The sequence below is a fragment of the Mesoplodon densirostris genome, chromosome 3, assembly GCF_025265405.1.
Source record: "Mesoplodon densirostris isolate mMesDen1 chromosome 3, mMesDen1 primary haplotype, whole genome shotgun sequence".
NCBI classification, from domain to species: Eukaryota; Metazoa; Chordata; class Mammalia; order Artiodactyla; family Ziphiidae; genus Mesoplodon; species Mesoplodon densirostris.
Genome location: NC_082663.1, coordinates 149,956,016 through 149,974,495, shown reverse-complemented (window position 1 = coordinate 149,974,495; position 18,480 = coordinate 149,956,016). Strand labels below are relative to the sequence as shown.

The window sequence follows — 18,480 nt, the reverse complement described above, 5'->3', positions numbered from 1 at the left end:
GACTTCTACATTTGCTGAATAAAAGAACAAACCACAGGTAATGTAGCGACCAGCAGCCACGTCGCGTGACGACGAAATTTTAACTAGTCGCTGCTCACCTCTAGAGGGCGAGGGCGCAGCGCCTTCTCCTCGGAACTTCAAATTCACTGCGACGCCGGAACCTTTTTTTTTATTATTATTTATTTTTAAAATTTATTTTATTTATTTTTTTGCGGTACGCGGGCCCCTCACTGCCGTGGCCTCTCCCGCCGCGGAGCACAGGCTCCCGACGCGCAGGCCCAGCGGCCATGGCTCATGGGACTAGCTGCTCCGCAGCATGTGGTACTCTGCCGGACCGGGGAACGAACCCATGTCCCCTGCATCAGCAGGCAGACTCCCAACCACTGCGCCACCAGGGAAGCCCTCGCCGGAACCTTTTGTTGCGCCCTTACCGAGGTTGCAACTGGGGAGGGAATACAGACGGACTCGAATGTTGACAGGCGGGGATCTGAACCAATGAAAAGGCAAGCTGTGTACGCAGCAGCCAATAACAGTGGCTGAAGGAAGTGACGGAAGCGGAAATACAAGGGATAGATAGTCGGGGAAGTTCGACAAGCACTCAGCCTAATCAGTACTCTCGTGATCGTGAGAAGAGTAGGAGGTAAAGATGTCGGAGCGAAAAGTTTTAAACGTAAGTGTTGGGCAACTAGGGTTTTCGACCTGGGGCGGGACATCTCGGAGCTCGGGCCGAAGAGGGCTATTTATACTCTATTAGGGCCTTTGCTTTCTTCCCCAAAGGCCTTCTGCAGGGCGGGGCTCTCTAGACTCCTCCTAGTCACCTTCTGCGGGGGGTGGGCCTTCACTAAGCCTTCCCTTCGAGACTGGGGTGTACCCAGTCACCTGTGGGGGCGGAGCTTAGGCTATTTACCCCATCACTTCTGATTGGATTTTCTGAATGGAATTATCCAATCACTTCCCTTGGGGGAGGAGCTTCCTTAGGATATTGGTATTCCCACTTTACATCCTCCCCTCCAGGAGGCGTGGCTCTAGTTAAGTCTCTCCCCGCTTGGGGTTCTAGCCAATCGTGTTCCTTGGAGGGATTAGGCTTTGCTAAGGTCTTCTGCTCCGCTGACAGGGACCCTTCCAATTGCCTCAACTTCTCCCAGTTCTGTTGGGGAAAACTGAGACTCTTGGGGTGTGGAGCTGGTCTCTGGAAGGCAGGATTCAGCTTCTGGAGAAGAGCGCTCCGGAATTCTGAGTCCCTGTTCCCCGCCCTTCAGCAGGGTGTGTGCTCCCAGGAAGGGGGTGAGCTCCCCCAGCCTGGGAGTGTGTAAGCCTAAGATGTCTGGACGGAGTAGAGAGGAGACCTCCAGACTGGTGGCTTGGAGCCCAGCATGATGTCCCTTGCAGTGACTCAGTGCTCTAATCTTTTAAACACCTATATTAGGAATTCAGCCCCAGCCAGCCCCAGTGCAGTGTGCCCTACTTCGAGTCCGTGAAAGTCCTTCCATCCCGAGGATCCAACTGGCAGCCCAGTTATTTCCATAACTTGCTGGTAGATACTTCTGTGTCAGGCACAGCTCTAAGTGCCTTGTTCATCAGGTCTTCTCAGGGGGACAGGTTATCCCTTTTTCAGATGAGGAAACTGAGGCCCAGAGAGGTTATGTAATAGCCAGAGAGTAGAGGAATCAAACCCAGACACCCCTCCCCGCCCGCTCTGTAACTGATGCTTCTAATCACTGTACCACAGTTTCCCCAGAGCTGTGTCCCTGGGTCTGAATCCTGGCTCTGCTGCTCACACTGTGTGACCCTGAGTAGCTGAAACCACCAGAACTCAGTTTCCTCTTCTGTGGAATGGGTACACCATTCTCTGTCTCATAGCGTCTTTGCAAGAATTCTATGAGGCAGGAGACATAAAGCTCTCTGTGTACTACGTGGAGCCTGGTAAGTGCTCCAAATGCAGAGTGCTTTATTTTCTGATTATCGTATGTAGTTCTCTTTCATAATCCAAACTCTCCTTCCCCACATCTCCCATCTCAGGCTCCTGTGCAGAAAGAGCTAATGCAACAGGCTTGAGGCTGCTGCCTTAGAAAGGCTGGCTTGCAATGCTGGACTTTGGCTGGTATCCGGGAACCTGAATTTTGGGATGATTCCCAATGTTCTCTGAAAAGAATGGCTCCCTGGGGTTAAACTGTTTGTACAAACAGTGCGGTTTATGCTGAGCACCTGCTCACCTCCGGGAGTCTAGAGTCTGGAATTGTCATACGTGCCGGGTAGAGGTGCCTACACACCAGCCCCCAATGAAAACCCTGGGTGCTGGGTCTTCCTGAGCTTCCCTGGGGGACATTTCACACATGTTGTCACAATATATCACTGGGAGAATTGACTCCATCAGGAGAAGTCTCTGGAAGCTTGTGTCCAGTCTCCCCACATGCCTTTTCCCTTGGCTTGTTTTTCTCTGTATCCCTTTGCTGTAATGAATAGTAGCCATGGGGACAAGTGTATGCGAGTCCTAGGAGTCCTCTCACCAAATCCTCAAACGTGGGAGTGGTCTTGGGGCCCCAGACACAGCTCCCCAGAGCCCTTTCCCTCTGCCCCCGGCCTGCCGCTGCATCTGAAAGCAGCTCCCCTGACCCTTCCTTCCTCCCCACAGAAATACTACCCACCCGACTTCGACCCTTCAAAGATCCCCAAGCTCAAGCTGCCCAAAGACCGGCAGTACGTGGTGCGGCTGATGGCTCCCTTCAACATGAGGTGAGCGACCCCGCGGGGCCCCTGCACTGGTCGTGGTGGACAGACCCAGTGCCCGGCACCCACAGAGAGCGTCCCGTCCCCAGTGCTCAGACCAGGTCGTCGGTCCTGGCTCAGACGTGGACCCAGTGAGCGAGTGACCGTGCCAGACCTCACCCTCCTGCCGTTCAGGACTAATCTCCCTGATGTCTCGGAGCTCCCAGCTGGTAGCTGGTACCTGTGTTGAGATCTCAGTCACTGGTAGTAAGAGCGAGCACACGAGACAGGGTCCTGTATGTACATTCACATCCTCCAGCAGTCCTGTCCGTTCCCGCCCCAGGGCCTTTGCACAAGCTGTTGCCTCTGCCTGGGACACTTTTCTTTCTGCTCTCACATGGCTGGCTCTTTTTTTTCTTTTTTGGCTGAGTTGGGTCTTCGTTGTGGTGCGTGGGCTTCTCATTATGGTGGCTTCTCTTGTTGCTGAGCACGGGCTCAAGGTGTGCGGGCTTCAGTAGTTGTGGCTCGTGGGCTCTAGAACGCAGGCTCAGTAGTTGTGGCGCACGGGCTTAGTTGCTCCGCAGCATGTGGGATCTTCCCGGACCAGGGCTCAAACCCGTGTCCCCGCATTGGCAGGCAAATTCTTAACCACTGCACCACCAGGGAAGCCCTGGCTGGCTCTTTTTCACCCTTCAAGACTTGGCTTAGATCTCACCCCCTCAGAGAGGCCCTCCGGATCCCCCTCCCAACTCTCTCCATCCTTCCCTCCCCATCACAGTCCCCAGGCCTCGTCCTTCATACCGCCTCGGAATTACTGTACCTCACCACAATTTTTCACATCTTAGCACATCTGAAATGAAGTGGTAATCAAAGCCGCCTTTGTTAGTGAAATTCAGCCCGTGTTTACGTATTCTTTCTCCCCTCCTTCATTCGTTTTCCCTCAGCAGTCACTTACTGGGCACCTGCCGTGCACCTGCTGTGCACCAGGGCCTTGGCTGGGTGCCAGGGACACTGTGGGCATCAAGACTTGCCCCCCCGCCCCGGGACTTCCCTGATGGCACAGTGGTTAAGAATCCACCTACCAATGCAGGGGACACGGGTTCGAGCCCTGGTCCGGGAAGATCCCACATGCCACAGAGCAACTAAGCCCGTGCGCCACAACTACTGAGCCCGCGTGCCACAACTACTGAAGCCCGCGCACCTAGAGCCCATGCTCCGCAACAAGAGAAGCCACCGCAATGAGAAGCCCGAGCACCGCAATGAAGAGTAGGCCCCACTCGCCACAGCTAGAGAAAGCCCACACGCAGCAACAAAGACCCAACGCAGCCAAAAAAAATAAAAATAAAATAAATAAATAAATAAATAAGACTTGACCCCCTCGAACCGTCTGGTGGGGAGTAGAGATAATACACAAGGGCTCAGGCGTATTCACGAAAGGTGCATGTAGGACACATAGATGGTCACAAGAGAGAGAGAGGGACTGGACGGTGGCCAGGGAGGGAGGGCGCTTCGCTGGGTGGTCAGGCAAACGTCGGAAGAAATGCCAGCAGAACCGGGATCTGAGGGATGGAAGGTGTCACGGGCTATGGGAATTGCAAGGGTGAAGGCCCGGAGGTGGGGCCGAGCTGGGGTGTTTGTAGGAACAGCCAGGAGGCCAGGGAGCACAGGATCTAAGCAGGAGGGGCCACGGGACGGCAGGGTGCGCCAGCTCTGCCTTGCTCCTTGTGGCACCCCTCCTGGTGGAATCCGCCCTTTGGAAGTCAGGATGCCCCATGAACTCCAGGCTTGCTTCCGGGAATGGGTGATAGGCGAGTCTCACCTGGTCTGTGTAGTCTGGGTGCTTCCCAAGAAGGCAACACTTCAGCCAAGACCCAGGCAGATATTAATGAGAAGAGTATGCCGTCTAAGGGAATCAGTACACACAGTGGGGCAGTCTTCTTGGGGGGGGGGAGCTTCCCGTCCCTGGAGGTATGCAAGCAGCCATCTGCCAGAATGCTAAAGCGTCCTACCAGTAAGAACCAGGGTACCGAGATGGCTTGAGTTCCTGTCTTGACCCACAGGTGTAAGACATGTGGAGAATATATCTACAAGGGCAAGAAGTTCAACGCCCGCAAAGAGACAGTGCAGAACGAGTCCTACCTGGGCCTGCCCATCTTCCGCTTCTACATCAAGTGCACGCGCTGCCTGGCAGAGATCACCTTCAAGGTAGGTGGCCGGCCAGGCTGGTCCTTCCTCCCCTGGGGGTCAGTGCTCCTGTCCTCTCCCTCCAGGGAAATCCCATTTCACCTTCTCCGCAGGAAACAGCAAAGGTTTGGGGAGAGGTTCACAGCAGTGTTGTTTATAAAGGCAAAAAACCAGAAGCAACCTAGATGTACGGTGACAGGGGATTCAAGGGACAAACTACTGTACAGTGGAATATTGCACAGCCAGTAGCAGTCACCTTTTCACTTTGTTACTCTAAGGGTGGTATTAAAGATTTGGGGAAAGGATGAAGAGAATTTATAGTTTTCACTTCACATACCTTTGTACTGTTTGAGCATTTTTTTTTGCTAGGGACTTTTTTCCTTCGGTTAAAAAACAAGATTTGGTTAAAATAAACAAAAAGTACATTAAAAATGATACTTTAATTACTTTTTTAACAACAGTTTTCTGAGATATGATTTTTATATATGCCATGCAATTCTCCCTTTTAAATTGTATAATTCAGTGGTTTATATTCCTGACGTACCAAGCTGTCTTCTCTAATTCCATGATGTTCTCTTCACCCCAGAATTAAGCCCCAACCCTATCAGCAGTCACTCCCCATCCCTCTCCCCAGCCCCTGTCAACCACGAATCCACTTTCTGTGTCTGTGGATTGCCTGTTATGGACATTTCATTATCAGTGGAATCACTCTGTAGCCTTTTGTGTCTGGCATCTCTCACTGAGCATCATGTTTTCAAAGTCCATCAATGTTGTAGCATGTATCAGTGTTTTACTCCTTTTCAGGGCTGAATAATATTCCACTGTATGGATGGGCCACATTTTCTTTATCCATTTGCCAGCTGATGGACATATGGGTTGTCTCCAGAAAATGGTTTTTTTTACCTGAATTATGAAGTATGTATATATTTAGATATTAATGAATACATATGAATTTTTTTAAAGACTAAAGAAACTATGGCAAAATGTTATAAATCGGCCTTTATAGTGAAGAATTTCAAATAACTAGGATTGCATATGTGTGTATATATACATATGTGTGTGTGTGTGTGTGTGTGTGTGTGTGTGTGTGTGTGAGCGAGCATATGGTAAAAACAGAATTCCCACAGTAGTGCAGGATTAACACTGGAAAATTTGTTTACTGCTCCCCTCTGCCCAGCCAGCCCCCATGCATAGAGACATTTATAACAGTTTCTTGTATGGCTTTCAAAAAAAGTGCCCTGCATACACATGCACACACAGGGATCACTATCTTCCCTGCTTTTTCTTTTTAAATAGTAAGCTTCTTATTTTGGAATACTTTTAGATTTACAGAGAAGTTGCAGAGATAGCACAGAGAGTTCCCATCTGCCTCTCACTAGCTTCCGCTCCTGTTAACGTCTTCCATTTCCACAGTGCATCCGCCACAATAAGAAACCAACACTGGATCATTACTGTTAGACAAATTCCAGACATGACATGGATTTCAATCTTTCCACTAATGTCACCTTTCTGTTCCAGGGTCTCATCCAGGATACCATGTTATATTTTTGCTTCTCCATTTTATAAACACAAATAGGAGCATGCTCTATACATACTTGATATGTAATTCATAATTAAGGGAAGAAGGTCAAGTGTGTGCACACACACACACAGACACACACACACACCAGAAAAGATATGTGAAGAGGCCCAGAGACTTTTATTTGCAAACATGTAGAAGGTGAAGGGCAGCAGGGAGGGAGTGGGCAGGTGGAGAAGGGTCTGCAGGTCTATGCTGGGGAGTTCAGCGATTCTGCAGAAGGGGACAGGAGCACTAGAAAGAAAGAACTGTACTCGCCAAAGCCGTAAGGCAAGAAAAAGAAAGAATTGGTATTAAGAGGAGTGAAACACGGAGAGAAGGTGTCCCAGGCTGCTGGCTGCTGTTCAGCAGAAGCTCTTGATGCTCAGAGATGTAGGAGCTGATGTCTGCCCAATCTTCCCTCCCAGACAGACCCCGAAAACACAGACTACACCATGGAACATGGAGCCACGCGGAACTTCCAGGCTGAGAAGCTCCTGGAGGAGGAGGAGAAGAGGGTGCAGAAGGAACGGGAGGACGAGGAGCTGAACAACCCCATGAAGGTGAGTGTGTGTGTGTGTGTGTGTGTACATGCACGTGCACACACGTGTGCCTGTGCTTGGGTGCTGGTGGAATCAGTGCCCCTTCCTGCCTCAGGCCTCCAGGCAGGGTGATGGGGTGGGGAGTGTGGACATCAGAACTCTAAGATGTGCCCAGAGCCCTGACTCCTGGTCACACACTTCATCCAGGCCCAAGACTGCATACAAGTATCCTATTCCTGTGACTGAGTTATGTTAGGTTAAACTGTGGCACAGTCGCCCTTGTAAAAGGGAGATTATCCGGATGGTCCCCTTAATACAGGTCTGGAGTCAGAGACAGAGGACGTCAGAGACATGAAGGACCGACACTGTGGAAGTGGCCACGTGGCAGGGAACAGCAGGCAGCCCCTAGGAGCTGAGAACAACCCCTAGTCAACAGCCAGTAAGAAGGCAGGGATCTCAGTCCCACAGCCACAAGGAACTGAATTCTCCAGCAGCTTGAGTGAGCTCAGAAGAGGGCCCTGGGCCCTTGATCTCAGCCTAGCAAGACTGCCAGGGAACCCAGCTGTGTCGGCCCAGACTCCCAACCCACAGAAACCAGGAGACAATGAATTCGTGTTGTTTTAAGCCACTGGGCTTGTGGCAAATTGTGGCACAGCAAGAGAAAACTAACACAGGGAGTCAGGAAGTTGGACTTCAGAACGCCAGGTGCTTCCTGCAGCCAGCTGCCCCGCAGTTTTCTAAGGAGGTTCCCATTAGGCTAGTTTGGATTAAGACTAGAAACAGAGAAGGAAACGTTCTCTTGACCATATCCTGGCTGTGTGACCTTGGCCAAGGCACTTGGCCTCTCTGTGTCTCAGCGTCCTCATCTGTAAAATGAGATGAGGGGCTTCCCTGGTGGCGCAGTGGTTGAGAGTCCGCCTGCCCATGCAGGGAACACGGGTTCGTGCCCCGGTCCGGGAAGATGCCACATGCCGCGGAGCCGCTGGGCCCGTGAGCCGTGGCCGCTGAGCCTGCGCGTCCAGAGCCTGTGCTCCGCAACGGGAGAGGCCACAGCAGTGAGAGGCCCGCGTACTGCAAAAAAAAAAAAAAGAGATGAGAATTGTGCCCCCCTTGTACACTTGTGGTGAGGGTTAAATGAGTTCATACACATAAAACTCTTAGAACACAGCTTGGCACATAGTAATTCATAAATGTTGGTACTCCTTTTGTTGTCCCTTAAAGAAGTTATTTTCATCTTTAACTGGACATTTTTTTTCGTCTTTCTCATAAATAGTAGAAAGTCCATGTTCTCCTCTGTCTCCTCCCACCCCCATAATTCCCATCTCTTCCTGGACCCTCACGCCTCTGCCAGCTATGTTTTCTGATCAAGCCATGTCAGATCTGATCTGATGTCTTCAGCAGCCGTGCGGAGCAGCAGGGAGGGAAATAGGCCTTAGAGGCAGTTTGCTGTATTCCTGGAGCTCCCTCAGTGCTGTCCATGTGCTGCTCTAGTTACTGCTACACTGGCCAGCATGGGGTTATTACCCTGGTACTGGTTAGCTGTCCCTGTGTAACAAGTCGACTCAAAACCTTGCACCTTCCAGCATTTATTATCCCACAGTTTCTGAGGGTCAGGAATCCAGGAGCAGCTTCGCTAGATGGTTCTATGGGTCCCTCCCAAGGTCACAGTCAAGCTGTCTGCCAGGGCTGCCTCATCTGATGGCTCAACTGGGGCTGGAGGAGCCACTTCCAGGGTGGCCCCTTCACGTGGCCATTCCCTGGAGGCTTCATGTCCTGTCCACGTGGGCCTCTCCACAGCGCTGCTTGAGCCTCCTCACAACATGGGGGCTTCTCCCCCTCCCCCAGCAAGAGTCCCAGAGAGAACAAGGAGGAGGCCCAGGCCTTTTATGACCTGTCTCGGAAGGGACACACCGTCATTCATCGTGTTGTGTTCATCAGAAGCGAGTTACTACACCAGCCCACCCTCACAGGGAGGGGAGTTAGGCTCCACCTCTGGAAGGGAGGAGCGTGAAAGATTTTGTGGACGTATTTTCAAACCACCACAACTGCCATTTCCCAGAGGGTTAGTTCAACAGGGTCACATGGCCAGGAAGTAGCCAAGGCAGGATTCATTCCCAGCCCCTCCTGGCTCCAAAGCCACCTCTCTTGAGACCTGGAGGGGCTGACCTCACCTCTCTGAGCCTCAGTTCCTTTGTCTGTAAAGTGGGGGTTATTGCGAAGATTAAACGAGATTATGTCTGGAAATGGCCTGGAGCCTGGCATACACCAGTTGCTCAGATCGTCTTTTTTTTTAATCTTTATTACTTTCGCTTAGTGATGGAGCCAGGCTGGAAGCCCAGGCCACCTGGCTCCACCGTTGACCCAGCCACATGGTCTTGGGCAGTCACTTTCCCTCCCCGAGCCTCAGTGTTCCGAGCCATGAAATGGGTACAGCTGCGGGACCAGGTGCTGTGGATCGAGGCCCCAGGGTGGGGGGGGGTCTCCCCTTGCCTGTGGTGACCCCAGAGGCCAGGCAGGCCGCGTGGAGGGGTGGAATCCCAGCTCACTCAGCCCTGCGTCTGCGCACCTGCCAGGTGCTGGAGAACAGAACCAAGGACTCCAAGCTGGAGATGGAGGTTCTGGAGAACCTGCAGGAGCTCAAGGACCTGAACCAGCGGCAGGCGCACGTGGACTTTGAGGCCATGCTGCGGCAGCACCGCCTGTCGGAGGAGGAGCAGCGGAAGCACGAGCAGGCGGAGGATGAGCGGGAGGCGGCGTGAGTCCCCGCGTGCCCGCCCCCCGAAGCCTCTACAGGGCCCTTCCCTCTGCCTGGAACCTCCCCTTCCGGATCTTTCCACAGCTCCCTCACGCGTCACCATCTCAGGGAGGCCTTCCCCGCATCCCCCTCCCCATCTCGCTTTGTATCTCGTGGCGTCTGTGTTAGGGCCCCCAGGATCACCCCCAGGTTTGATGAGTTAATTACAGTGAAAAGTTACAGGGAAAAATCAGCAGAAGGAAAAGGCAGGTGGGGCAGAGTTGGGCGCAGACTTTCAGACGCCTCTCCGGGTGGAGTCCCACAGGACAGGCTTAATCCCCCCAGGTGGGACGTGACAGCAGAGGGAGGGGCGGTCCCCGGGGAGGCCCACGAGACCCAGCCCAGCGTTCTCACTGGGGGCCGGTCATGCAGGCACCTTGACCCGGCACGGCCGAGACCCCAGACCCAGGAGGAGAGCGGGTGCCTGTGCGGACCCCGTGTCTGCACAGACAGTGTCGGGACAGGGAGCCCCCCATCAGTGAGGGTGGCAGGAGCCCCCAAGTCCAGATCCAGATGCCACCCCAAGGGCTGGCCTGGTGAGCCAAGCTTTCTGAGGACATAGGCTCAGTCCTGCTGTGTTCATGCTTTTGCCTGGCACCTCCCACTCTCTGGAAACTTCTTGTTGATTTGCCCCTTTCCTGATTTATTATCTATCTCCCCTCATCTAAACTCTGAACAGGGACTTGGTCTGACCTCTGCATCCATGGCCTGGAACACGGTCAGGCACATACTAGCTGCTGTTGGGTTGGCAGGTCAGTGATACCATAAATAACAGTGAGAGGAGTCTGCATTTATCGAGCCCCTCCTCGGTGCCAGGCACTGTTCTGAGTTTGGCTCTGTCGTTAACGGTGGTCAAGAGAACTGAGGTTCAAGGAGCTCCCAGCACAGCCCTGACTGAGGCCCCCCAGCTGGGGTTCAAACCTGGACTGGTTCTGGCCTCCAGGCACTTAACCACCCCACTGGGCTCAGTGGACAAAGAACTTTTTTTTTTTTTTGGCTGTGTTGGGTCGGGTCTTCGTTGCTGTGTGCGGGCTTTCTCTACTTGCAGCGAGCAGGGGCTACTCTTCATTGCGGAGCCCGGGCTTCTCACTGCAGTGGCTTCTCTTGTGGAGCATGGGCTCTAGGCACGCGGGCTTCAGTAGTTGCAGCACATGGGCTCAGCAGTTGTGTCTCGTGAGCTCTAGAGTGCAGGCTCAGTAGTTGTGGCGCACGGGCTTAGTTGCTCCATAGCATGTGGGATCTTCCTGGACCAGGGCTCGAACCCGCGTCCCCTGCATTGGCAGGCGGACTCCCAACCACTGCGCCACCAGGGAAGCCCCCAGACAAAGAATTTTTTTTTAAGTTATTTGTGCATCCCCATCCCCCACTCAGTGAGATCAGGACAGGGCAGCCAGGCAGTGCACCTCAGTGTGTGTGGGGGGGTCCTGGCCATTGTCCGATAACAGAGCACGTTCCCAAGTCCCACGTTCCTTCCCACAGGGCCTTAGTGGAAGAATCTAGGAAACGAAGACTCCTGGAAGACTCCGATTCAGAGGAGGAGGATGCTCCCACCCAGCCCCAGCAGGCCTTCCTGCCCAACCCCACTGCCATCCTGGATGAGGTGAGTGGGGCCCGCCTGCATCTCCACATGCTCTCAGGTGAAGCAGGGACAGAGTAAGCCAGAGGTTGGCTTAACTTTGTCTTGAAAGGCCAGTCTGGGTTGTAAGTGGTCAACTCTACCATCATAGCACTAAACAGCCGTAGATAGTACATGAATGAGTGGGCGTGGCCGGGTGCCGATAAAACTTTATTTACAAAAACAGGTGGCAGGCCTCCTGGACTGTAGTTTTCCACCCCTGCTTCAGCTGCAGAAACAAGGAGACTCCCCACACTTAGAGACATCAGGCAGATGTTTATTTCTCAGTCACTTCACAGTCCTGGGCTGGACTCCCAGGCAGCCCTGCTCCATGCAGTCACTCAGGGATCCAGGCTCCTCCCATCTCCTAGTTCTGCCCCGTCCTAGAACATGGATACCAACTCCACGGTCACAGCTGGCTCAGAGCGCCCTGGGGTTCCAGCTGCAGGAAGGCGGAGCGTGTGTGGAGGACCACCAGCCAGCGCCTGGAGGCCCGGGTTCACATGCAGCCCACCTCCATTCCCCTCGAGTCCCAGTGGCCGGGCATAGTCACATGGCTGCATCCTGCTGCAAGGGAGGCTGGGAGCTGCCTCCTCTAGCTGCCCTTGCTGGCAGGAAGAAGAAGAGGATTTGGGGAGGGAGCTAGCATTTTCTGCCACAGGTGTCTTATCCAAGGTGGTCACGGCCACTCTGGTTTGTTAATCGAAGGAGGGGGTTAAAGTGGAAAATCATAAATAGCCCAGACACCCCCAGAAACTTACTATTTTAATTCAAAACATGTTCCTGGTCTGTATTAGTTAAATACAAGTCCAGCTACTGGACAGGACCCAAGTGACAGCCACTTCAACTACATGGAAGTTACTTTTCTCTTGAATAACAGTTGTGCGGGGCTGTGCAGAACAGAGAAGGTGGACCCTGGTGTCTGGGTCCTCACTGTCCTGCCATCCCAAGGATGATGCCCTCATTGCAAGGCAGCTCAGTGCCACGTCTGCATCCCAGCCAGTGGAAAGAGGTGGGGACAGGGAGGAGGACATTGAGGGTAACTCTACCCTTGATTGAGTACATCCTTCTGCTCACACCCCATTGGTCAGGACTGAACCACCTGACCACATCCTGCTGCAAAGGAGGCTGGGAAATGTAGTCTTTCACTGAGGCAGCCATGTTCCAGCTGAGAATTCTGTAAGTGTCTGAAGAGAGCGGGTTTGGGGGTCATGTACTCTCACTCTCACCCATTAACCTTTTGGCATAGAACCAAAGTGTTTTCCTTGAGGCTGTGTCCTTGATCAGAGTTCTCACGCTGTCTCTCTTGCATAAACCAGCCTCAGAATTCATGGTCTAAAGCTTCCTCTTCTTTTTTTCTTCCAAGTGGAACAAGAGATTGAAGGTACTTTCAAAGCAGTCTGGCCTTGTATGATTTCCCCCAGTCTTTTTTTTTTTTAAATAAATTTATTTAGTTAGTTAGTTAGTTTTGGCTGCATTAGGTCTTCGCTGCTGCTGCGCTGGCTTTCTCTAGTTGCAGCGAGCGGGGGCTACTCTTCGTCATGGTGCCCGGGCTTCTCACTGCGGTGGCTTCTCTTGTTGCGGAGCACGGGCTCTAGGCATGTGGGCTTCAATAGTTGCAGCACGCAGTCTCAGTAGTTGTGGTTCGCAGGCTCAGTAGTTGCAGCACACGGGCTCAGTAGTTGTGGCTCGCGGACTCTAGAGCACAGGCTCAGTAGTTGTGGCACACTGGCTTAGCTGCTCTGTGGCATGTGGGATCTTCCCGGACCAGGGCTCGAACCCATGACCCCTGCATTGGCAGGCGGATTCTTAACCGCTGTGCCACCAGGGAAGCCTACCTGCCAGTCTCCTACAGTTACCTTGCTCGTAGCTAATTTGATGGTGGACTTCCTGTATTTTGCTTTACACAAACTTCACCATAACTTTTACGGAAACATCTCTCTTTCACTCCTCTGTTCCCTGGGTTTAGTTTAATAGGGACATGTAATGGCGTTTGATGAAAGGTGAAGGATAGCAGCTAGCTCCGCCAGTCAGTTCAGCGGTGCCAGATAAGCAAGCTTCGGCTAGGACTGCCGGTCTCTCCCTGCGCCGCCAGCGGACGGCCTCTGTCTCGGTTACCACACAGGGGGGAGGCAGTGAGGCTGCTGTGTCCTCCTCCTGCCCCCACTCCCCGCCCCAGCTGTGCCAGCCCCCTCGGATGGGCCAGGCTCAGTCCTGCCTCCCATCTCTGCTTGCTGACCTCAGCACTGCGTTCTGACCTCTGCTCTGCTGGCCCCCGATCGCTGTCACACCACCCTGACTTCTTTCTTTCACATCACTGATCAAGACAGTGGTGTCTGGGGACTTCCCTGGAGGTCCAGTGGTTAAGACTTCCTATTCCCAATGCAGGGGGCACAATTTTGATCCCTTGTCGGGGAACTAAGATCCTTCATGCCCTGCAGCCAAAAAAAGGAAAAGACAGTGGTGTCCTGAGCATCTACTTGCTCATCCACCCTCTTCCTCCCCAGATGGTGAGCTCTGTGCGGGCAGCCCCCTGCCGTCATGCTCCCCCTGCACCCTCAGCTCCCAGCTCCGACAGGGCCTCCTGCATCTAGTGGTTTCCAGTTCCTCTATTTAAACATCAAACAGATAAAAGGGGTCCCTTCTGGTGTGACTGAAGAGCTGGAGGTGGGGCTGAGCCCCTCTCTGCCTCCCGCTAACTGGTCCCCAAAGTGGGTGCCCCCATCTTCTGTCATTCCCTCAAACATGTTGATTGAGCACCTACTACAGACCCAGCAGTGAACAAGGCAGGACCCCGCAGCTTGGTTGCGGAGGCAGTTAATAAGGCAGTGGAGGCCACTGCGGGCACAGATGTGCAGCACGCACTTGAGCTTGAAATGTGAGGAAAGGCTTCCCAGGGGAGCAGATACATGAGATGGGTATTGGAGGATGAGTAGGAGTTCACCAAGTGAACTAGAAGCAAAAGGGGCATTCCAGGTGGAGGGAATGGCATGGGTAAAGGCGTGGAGGTGAGTGGTCACAGTGTGATTTAGGAAGTGTAAGCGCAGGGTGTGGGGGGCCACAGAGGAGTTTCGAGCAGGAGAAAGAGAGTTGGTCAGCACAGCAGGGGGAGTGGGAATGGTAAAGATCCTGACTCAGCTGGGGACTAGGAACCGGGCTGCCAGAGAAGGAGCAGGATCTGGGACAGACCCCCCAGTCATGCCTGCCCCCTGCTACCCCCGCCACAAACTGCAGGCCCCAAAAGCCAAGAGGAAGGCGGAGAGCTGGGAGCGCAGTGTGGGCACCTTTGGCAACAGTCCCCAACTGTCTGGCCTGGTTGTGGTGAAGAAAACAGACCTGGGCCGCAGCATCCAGCGAGGAGGAGTCCTGCCCACCCCAGGTAGGTTCCTGCAGTCCCTTAGCTTCATGCAGTGCCAAGGGCGGCCACCAGGTGGCAACAGCACCCCCGGTGTTGTTCTGGTGCGGGGTGAGGTGTGCCCCCAACCAGGGGTAAGGGGAGAAAGGCTGCCGGTCCCTTTTTTCTTGTAATTACAAAAGGAGCAAGTGCTCGCTTTTAAAACCCGAGTCAGGTAGAGGCGTGTAGGACAAATTGTCCGATCCCACGGCCGCCCATATCCCAGTCTTCCGTTGTACATAGACACCAGCCCCAGCCTCCAGGTTGGTTCCTGGACGTCCGCACCTCGGTGGTTGTGTCGTCGATGCTCTGTGTGTGTGGCTCTTCGGACTCCCGGGAGATGGAGAATTAGGGTGAGGTCGGCCCGACGAGGTGGAAAGAGCAGGCTTCCAGGGCAGGCATCCCTCTGCCTCCGCGCGCTCGTTCTGTGGCCTCGGTCAAGGGCCCTCAACCCCGGTCCTCAGTTTCCTGTCCTGGAAGATGCTTATGACAACGGGACCAACCTCGTAGGGCCTCGTAGGGTTTGGGGGCTGATTCCATGAGCTGCTCCATGTCGGGCGCCTGCAGTAGATCCTGGCAACCAGTGAGCCTTGTGGATACATGAGCCATTGTTATCAGAACAGTTATTACCCCATTTATCAGATGAGGAGACTGAGGCCCGGAGAGGTGAAGCCACACAGCCAGGGTGGGTGGTGGAGCCAGGGTCTGCCCCTCTTTGTCACTTGGGACTTGGAGTGATTCCGTTTTCTGTGTTGCACCCCCGGCACGGGCACCTCTGCCCACCTAGATCAGCTTTCAGAAGCGGAACTGCTGGGTCAAGGGGTGTACGGGTTTAAACCATGATGGGTCTGCCAGGCACTTTCCACAAAGGCTGCAAACAAGCAGGAATGGCCGAGCCCGCTCTCCCAGCCTCACCCAGGCCGAGCCCGCCTGGAACTGTCCTGAGGTGGGCTGCCGGGACGAGGAGGCACGGTGGGCTAGCTCTCGCCTCTCCCCCAGATGCAATAAAGAAGAGGCACGGTGGGCTAGCTCTCGCCTCTCCCCCAGATGCAATAAAGAACGGGCAGGTGGCTGGCCCTGCGCCCCAGAAGTCTGGCACCTCCTCCCTGAGCCAGCTGGGTGTGTATTCCGACAGCGAGGACAGCGGCAGCAACTGAGCCCTGCCCCCAGGCCCTTCCCCAGGTCAAGATCACACAGCCAGCTCCAGCCCATAGTTGGGGCAGGAGGCCCTGGGACCAACCAGAGTCACCACTGGACAAGCACAAATGACCTCCAAGGCTGGTGGGGTCAGCAAGGGCTTCAGCTGAGGGACTCAGTTTCTCTCCCGTCCCCCAACCTTCCCCCATCCGGAGCTCGGGGTCCCCAGCTCACATGGCGACATCCCCGGAGCAGCTTCTGGCAGGACTTCGAGGTCGTCGCGGCTGACATCCTGAGATGCTTTGGGCACGTGGGTGAGCCCACCCACCAGTGGTTGGCTCCATCCCTTCCCGCCACAGAACCATCTGGAACCCATGAAAGGAACCTGCTGATCTGGCCTGGGGGTGCCTTCTCTCTGCCAGCATCTGAGGAGGGGGCTGCAGAAGCACGCAACCTAGCCAGTCCTGGACTCTTGACTCTCAGAAACTGCGAGATAATAAATGTTCAGTGTTTCATACACTCAGTTTGGGGATAATTTGTGAAGCAGCAGTGGAAAGCTGATAACGGTCATGTAAACCAGCAAGTCTGATTCCAAAGCTCATGTTCTTTCAAGGTTGCCAGATTCCAGCTCGTGTGTTCCCCTCCTGCTGCAGTATTTTCTAGTTGAAGGTCCTGTGTCCCCGCCAGACTGCTTCCCAACTTGATCAGCCCCCATCTCTGGTCTCCCGCCCCTCCCGGGGTCACAGATGTTAGCCCTCCTCTCACACACAGACACACACAGACTGGCATTTGATAATGAGGCTTTGTGTTTTTCACTGTCAGAGTTTAGGGGATGAAACGCCCCCACTTTGGGGATTTGCTTTCCTACGGTGATTTCCTTGCTTAGGGGCAGCACAACGAGGTGAACCGGGGTCCAGCCAGGGCCTCTGATGAGGGCTTGGGGGTCTTACGTTACAGCTCCATGGCTGCGAAGACAGGACCTGGGTGGGTCTGATTCCAAAGCCCTGACGGGGACTCCCCTGGTGGTCCGGTGGTTAAGACTCCGCGCTTCCACTGCAAGGGGCGTGGATTCGATCCTTGGTCGGGAAACTAAGATCCCACGTGCCTCTCAGTATGACCAACAACAAAAAAAAGCCCTGATGGTGGGGACTGAAGCCAGCCCACGCTGGCAGCTAGTGAGAACTGATGGCTCGTGCATCTCTTCGCAGTTTTGCACCCAGCAGCATCATATTTATGGCTTAAAATGGGCCACCACGGAGTGTTTACACCATGGAAATCGGCAGATGCTTCAAACCAGTTCCCCACGCCAGAGCCAGTTGTGAAGCCCATACCAGCGCACCACTGCCCGTTTTCCCCCCAACTCAGCATCCTGCAGACAGTGCCCTGGACATGGGCCATTCAGAGACTCTGGGTTAAAATGTCATCCAGGGAATTCCCCAGCAGTCCAGTGGTTAGGACTCGGAGCTTTCACTGCCGAGGCCCTGTGTTCAATCCTTGGTGGGGGGGACTAAGATCCCAAAAGCTGCTCGGCACAGCCTAAAAATAAAAAATAAAAACAAAAAAAGTAAAGAAGTCACCCAGCTTAAGTAGTTGTGAAAAGAACTTGGGGGGCTGAGGGCTCTCTGCTTCATTTCAATTCATTCCTTCAGACTGTTTTCCTGAACTGCCATTGCTCTTAATCCACCACAATTTTTGCCATGTACATGCACCATCCGTTGCTATTATTTACTTAACATTATTGTTAACCTGACTCCATTCTAAAACATGGGTTACCAAACTGTGATCCACAGGCCAAAGGTGGCCTGTGGCCTGTTTTTGTAGATAAAGTTTTATTGGCACACCTACACACCGATTTGTGTGCATATCACCCATGGCTGCCTTTGCTCTCCAGTGGCAGAGGTGAGTGATTAAAACAGGGATTCGGGCTTCCCTGGTGGCGCAGTGGTTGAGAGTCTGCCTGCCGATGCAGGGGACACAGGTTCGTGCCCCGGTCTGGGAGGATCCCACAGCCACCACTCCGTAGTGGCTGGGCCCGTGGGCCATGGCTGCTGAGCCTGCGCGTCTGGAGCCTTTGCTCTGCAATGGGAGAGGCCACAACAGTGAGAGGCCCACGTACCGCAAAACAAAATAAGAAAGCGATTCTGTGACCTGCAAAGCCAAAATATTTACTCATATATCATAATAAGATGTAAACAAATGATCCTAGAGGTGGCACTAATGTTGCAATTAAGGCAGGGTAAGGTGGTTCTGATGGGAGTACCTTAGGAGGTGTGCATCCTGCTTGTGGCTCCCTGTATTAGTTACCTAGTGCTGTGTAACAAGTGATCCCCAAATCTAGCAGCTGGGTTCTCGGCTTCAGGGTCCGTTACAGCTGCAATTGAGATGTTGGCTGCGGCTGGGGTCTCACTGGAAGGCCCGACTGGGGTAGGATCCGCTTCAAGCTGACCCACGTGGTTGTTGGCAGAATCACTTACTCACGGAACATTAGCCAGAGGCCACACTCAGTTCCTTGCCTGCACGGACTGGCTTCATGAGGAGAGTCTGCTAGAA

At 53.7% G+C, this 18,480-nt stretch overlaps 1 protein-coding gene across 4 annotated transcripts; it reads left to right on the top strand.

The window, feature by feature from the left end:
* The first annotated feature begins 559 nt into the window (after positions 1–559).
* Positions 560–17,588, top strand: YJU2 (YJU2 splicing factor homolog). 4 transcript variants are annotated; one of them, XM_060094551.1, is made up of 8 exons: positions 560–670; positions 2,633–2,733; positions 4,767–4,911; positions 6,877–7,011; positions 9,564–9,745; positions 11,264–11,384; positions 14,634–14,778; positions 17,139–17,588. In XM_060094551.1, the coding sequence occupies exons 1-8, from the start codon at positions 647–649 to the stop codon at positions 17,468–17,470; spliced, it is 1,185 nt and encodes a 394-aa protein (XP_059950534.1). In that variant the 5' UTR covers positions 560–646; the 3' UTR covers positions 17,471–17,588. The 4 variants fall into 4 exon arrangements, with proteins under 4 accessions (XP_059950534.1, XP_059950538.1, XP_059950537.1 ...); XM_060094555.1 differs by lacking the exon at positions 17,139–17,588 and adding an exon at positions 15,841–16,445; XM_060094554.1 differs by lacking the exon at positions 17,139–17,588 and adding an exon at positions 15,793–16,445.
* The last annotated feature ends 892 nt before the right edge of the window (positions 17,589–18,480 follow it).

Excerpts from the sequence above, each read along its gene's own strand:
- YJU2 (XM_060094551.1), top strand. The coding sequence starts at position 647 with ATGTCGGAGCGAAAAGTTTTAAAC. Across the intron at positions 4,912-6,876 it reads TGGCAGAGATCACCTTCAAG|ACAGACCCCGAAAACACAGA; the intron begins GTAGGTGGCCGG and ends CTTCCCTCCCAG. Across the intron at positions 9,746-11,263 it reads GAGGATGAGCGGGAGGCGGC|GGCCTTAGTGGAAGAATCTA; the intron begins GTGAGTCCCCGC and ends TCCTTCCCACAG.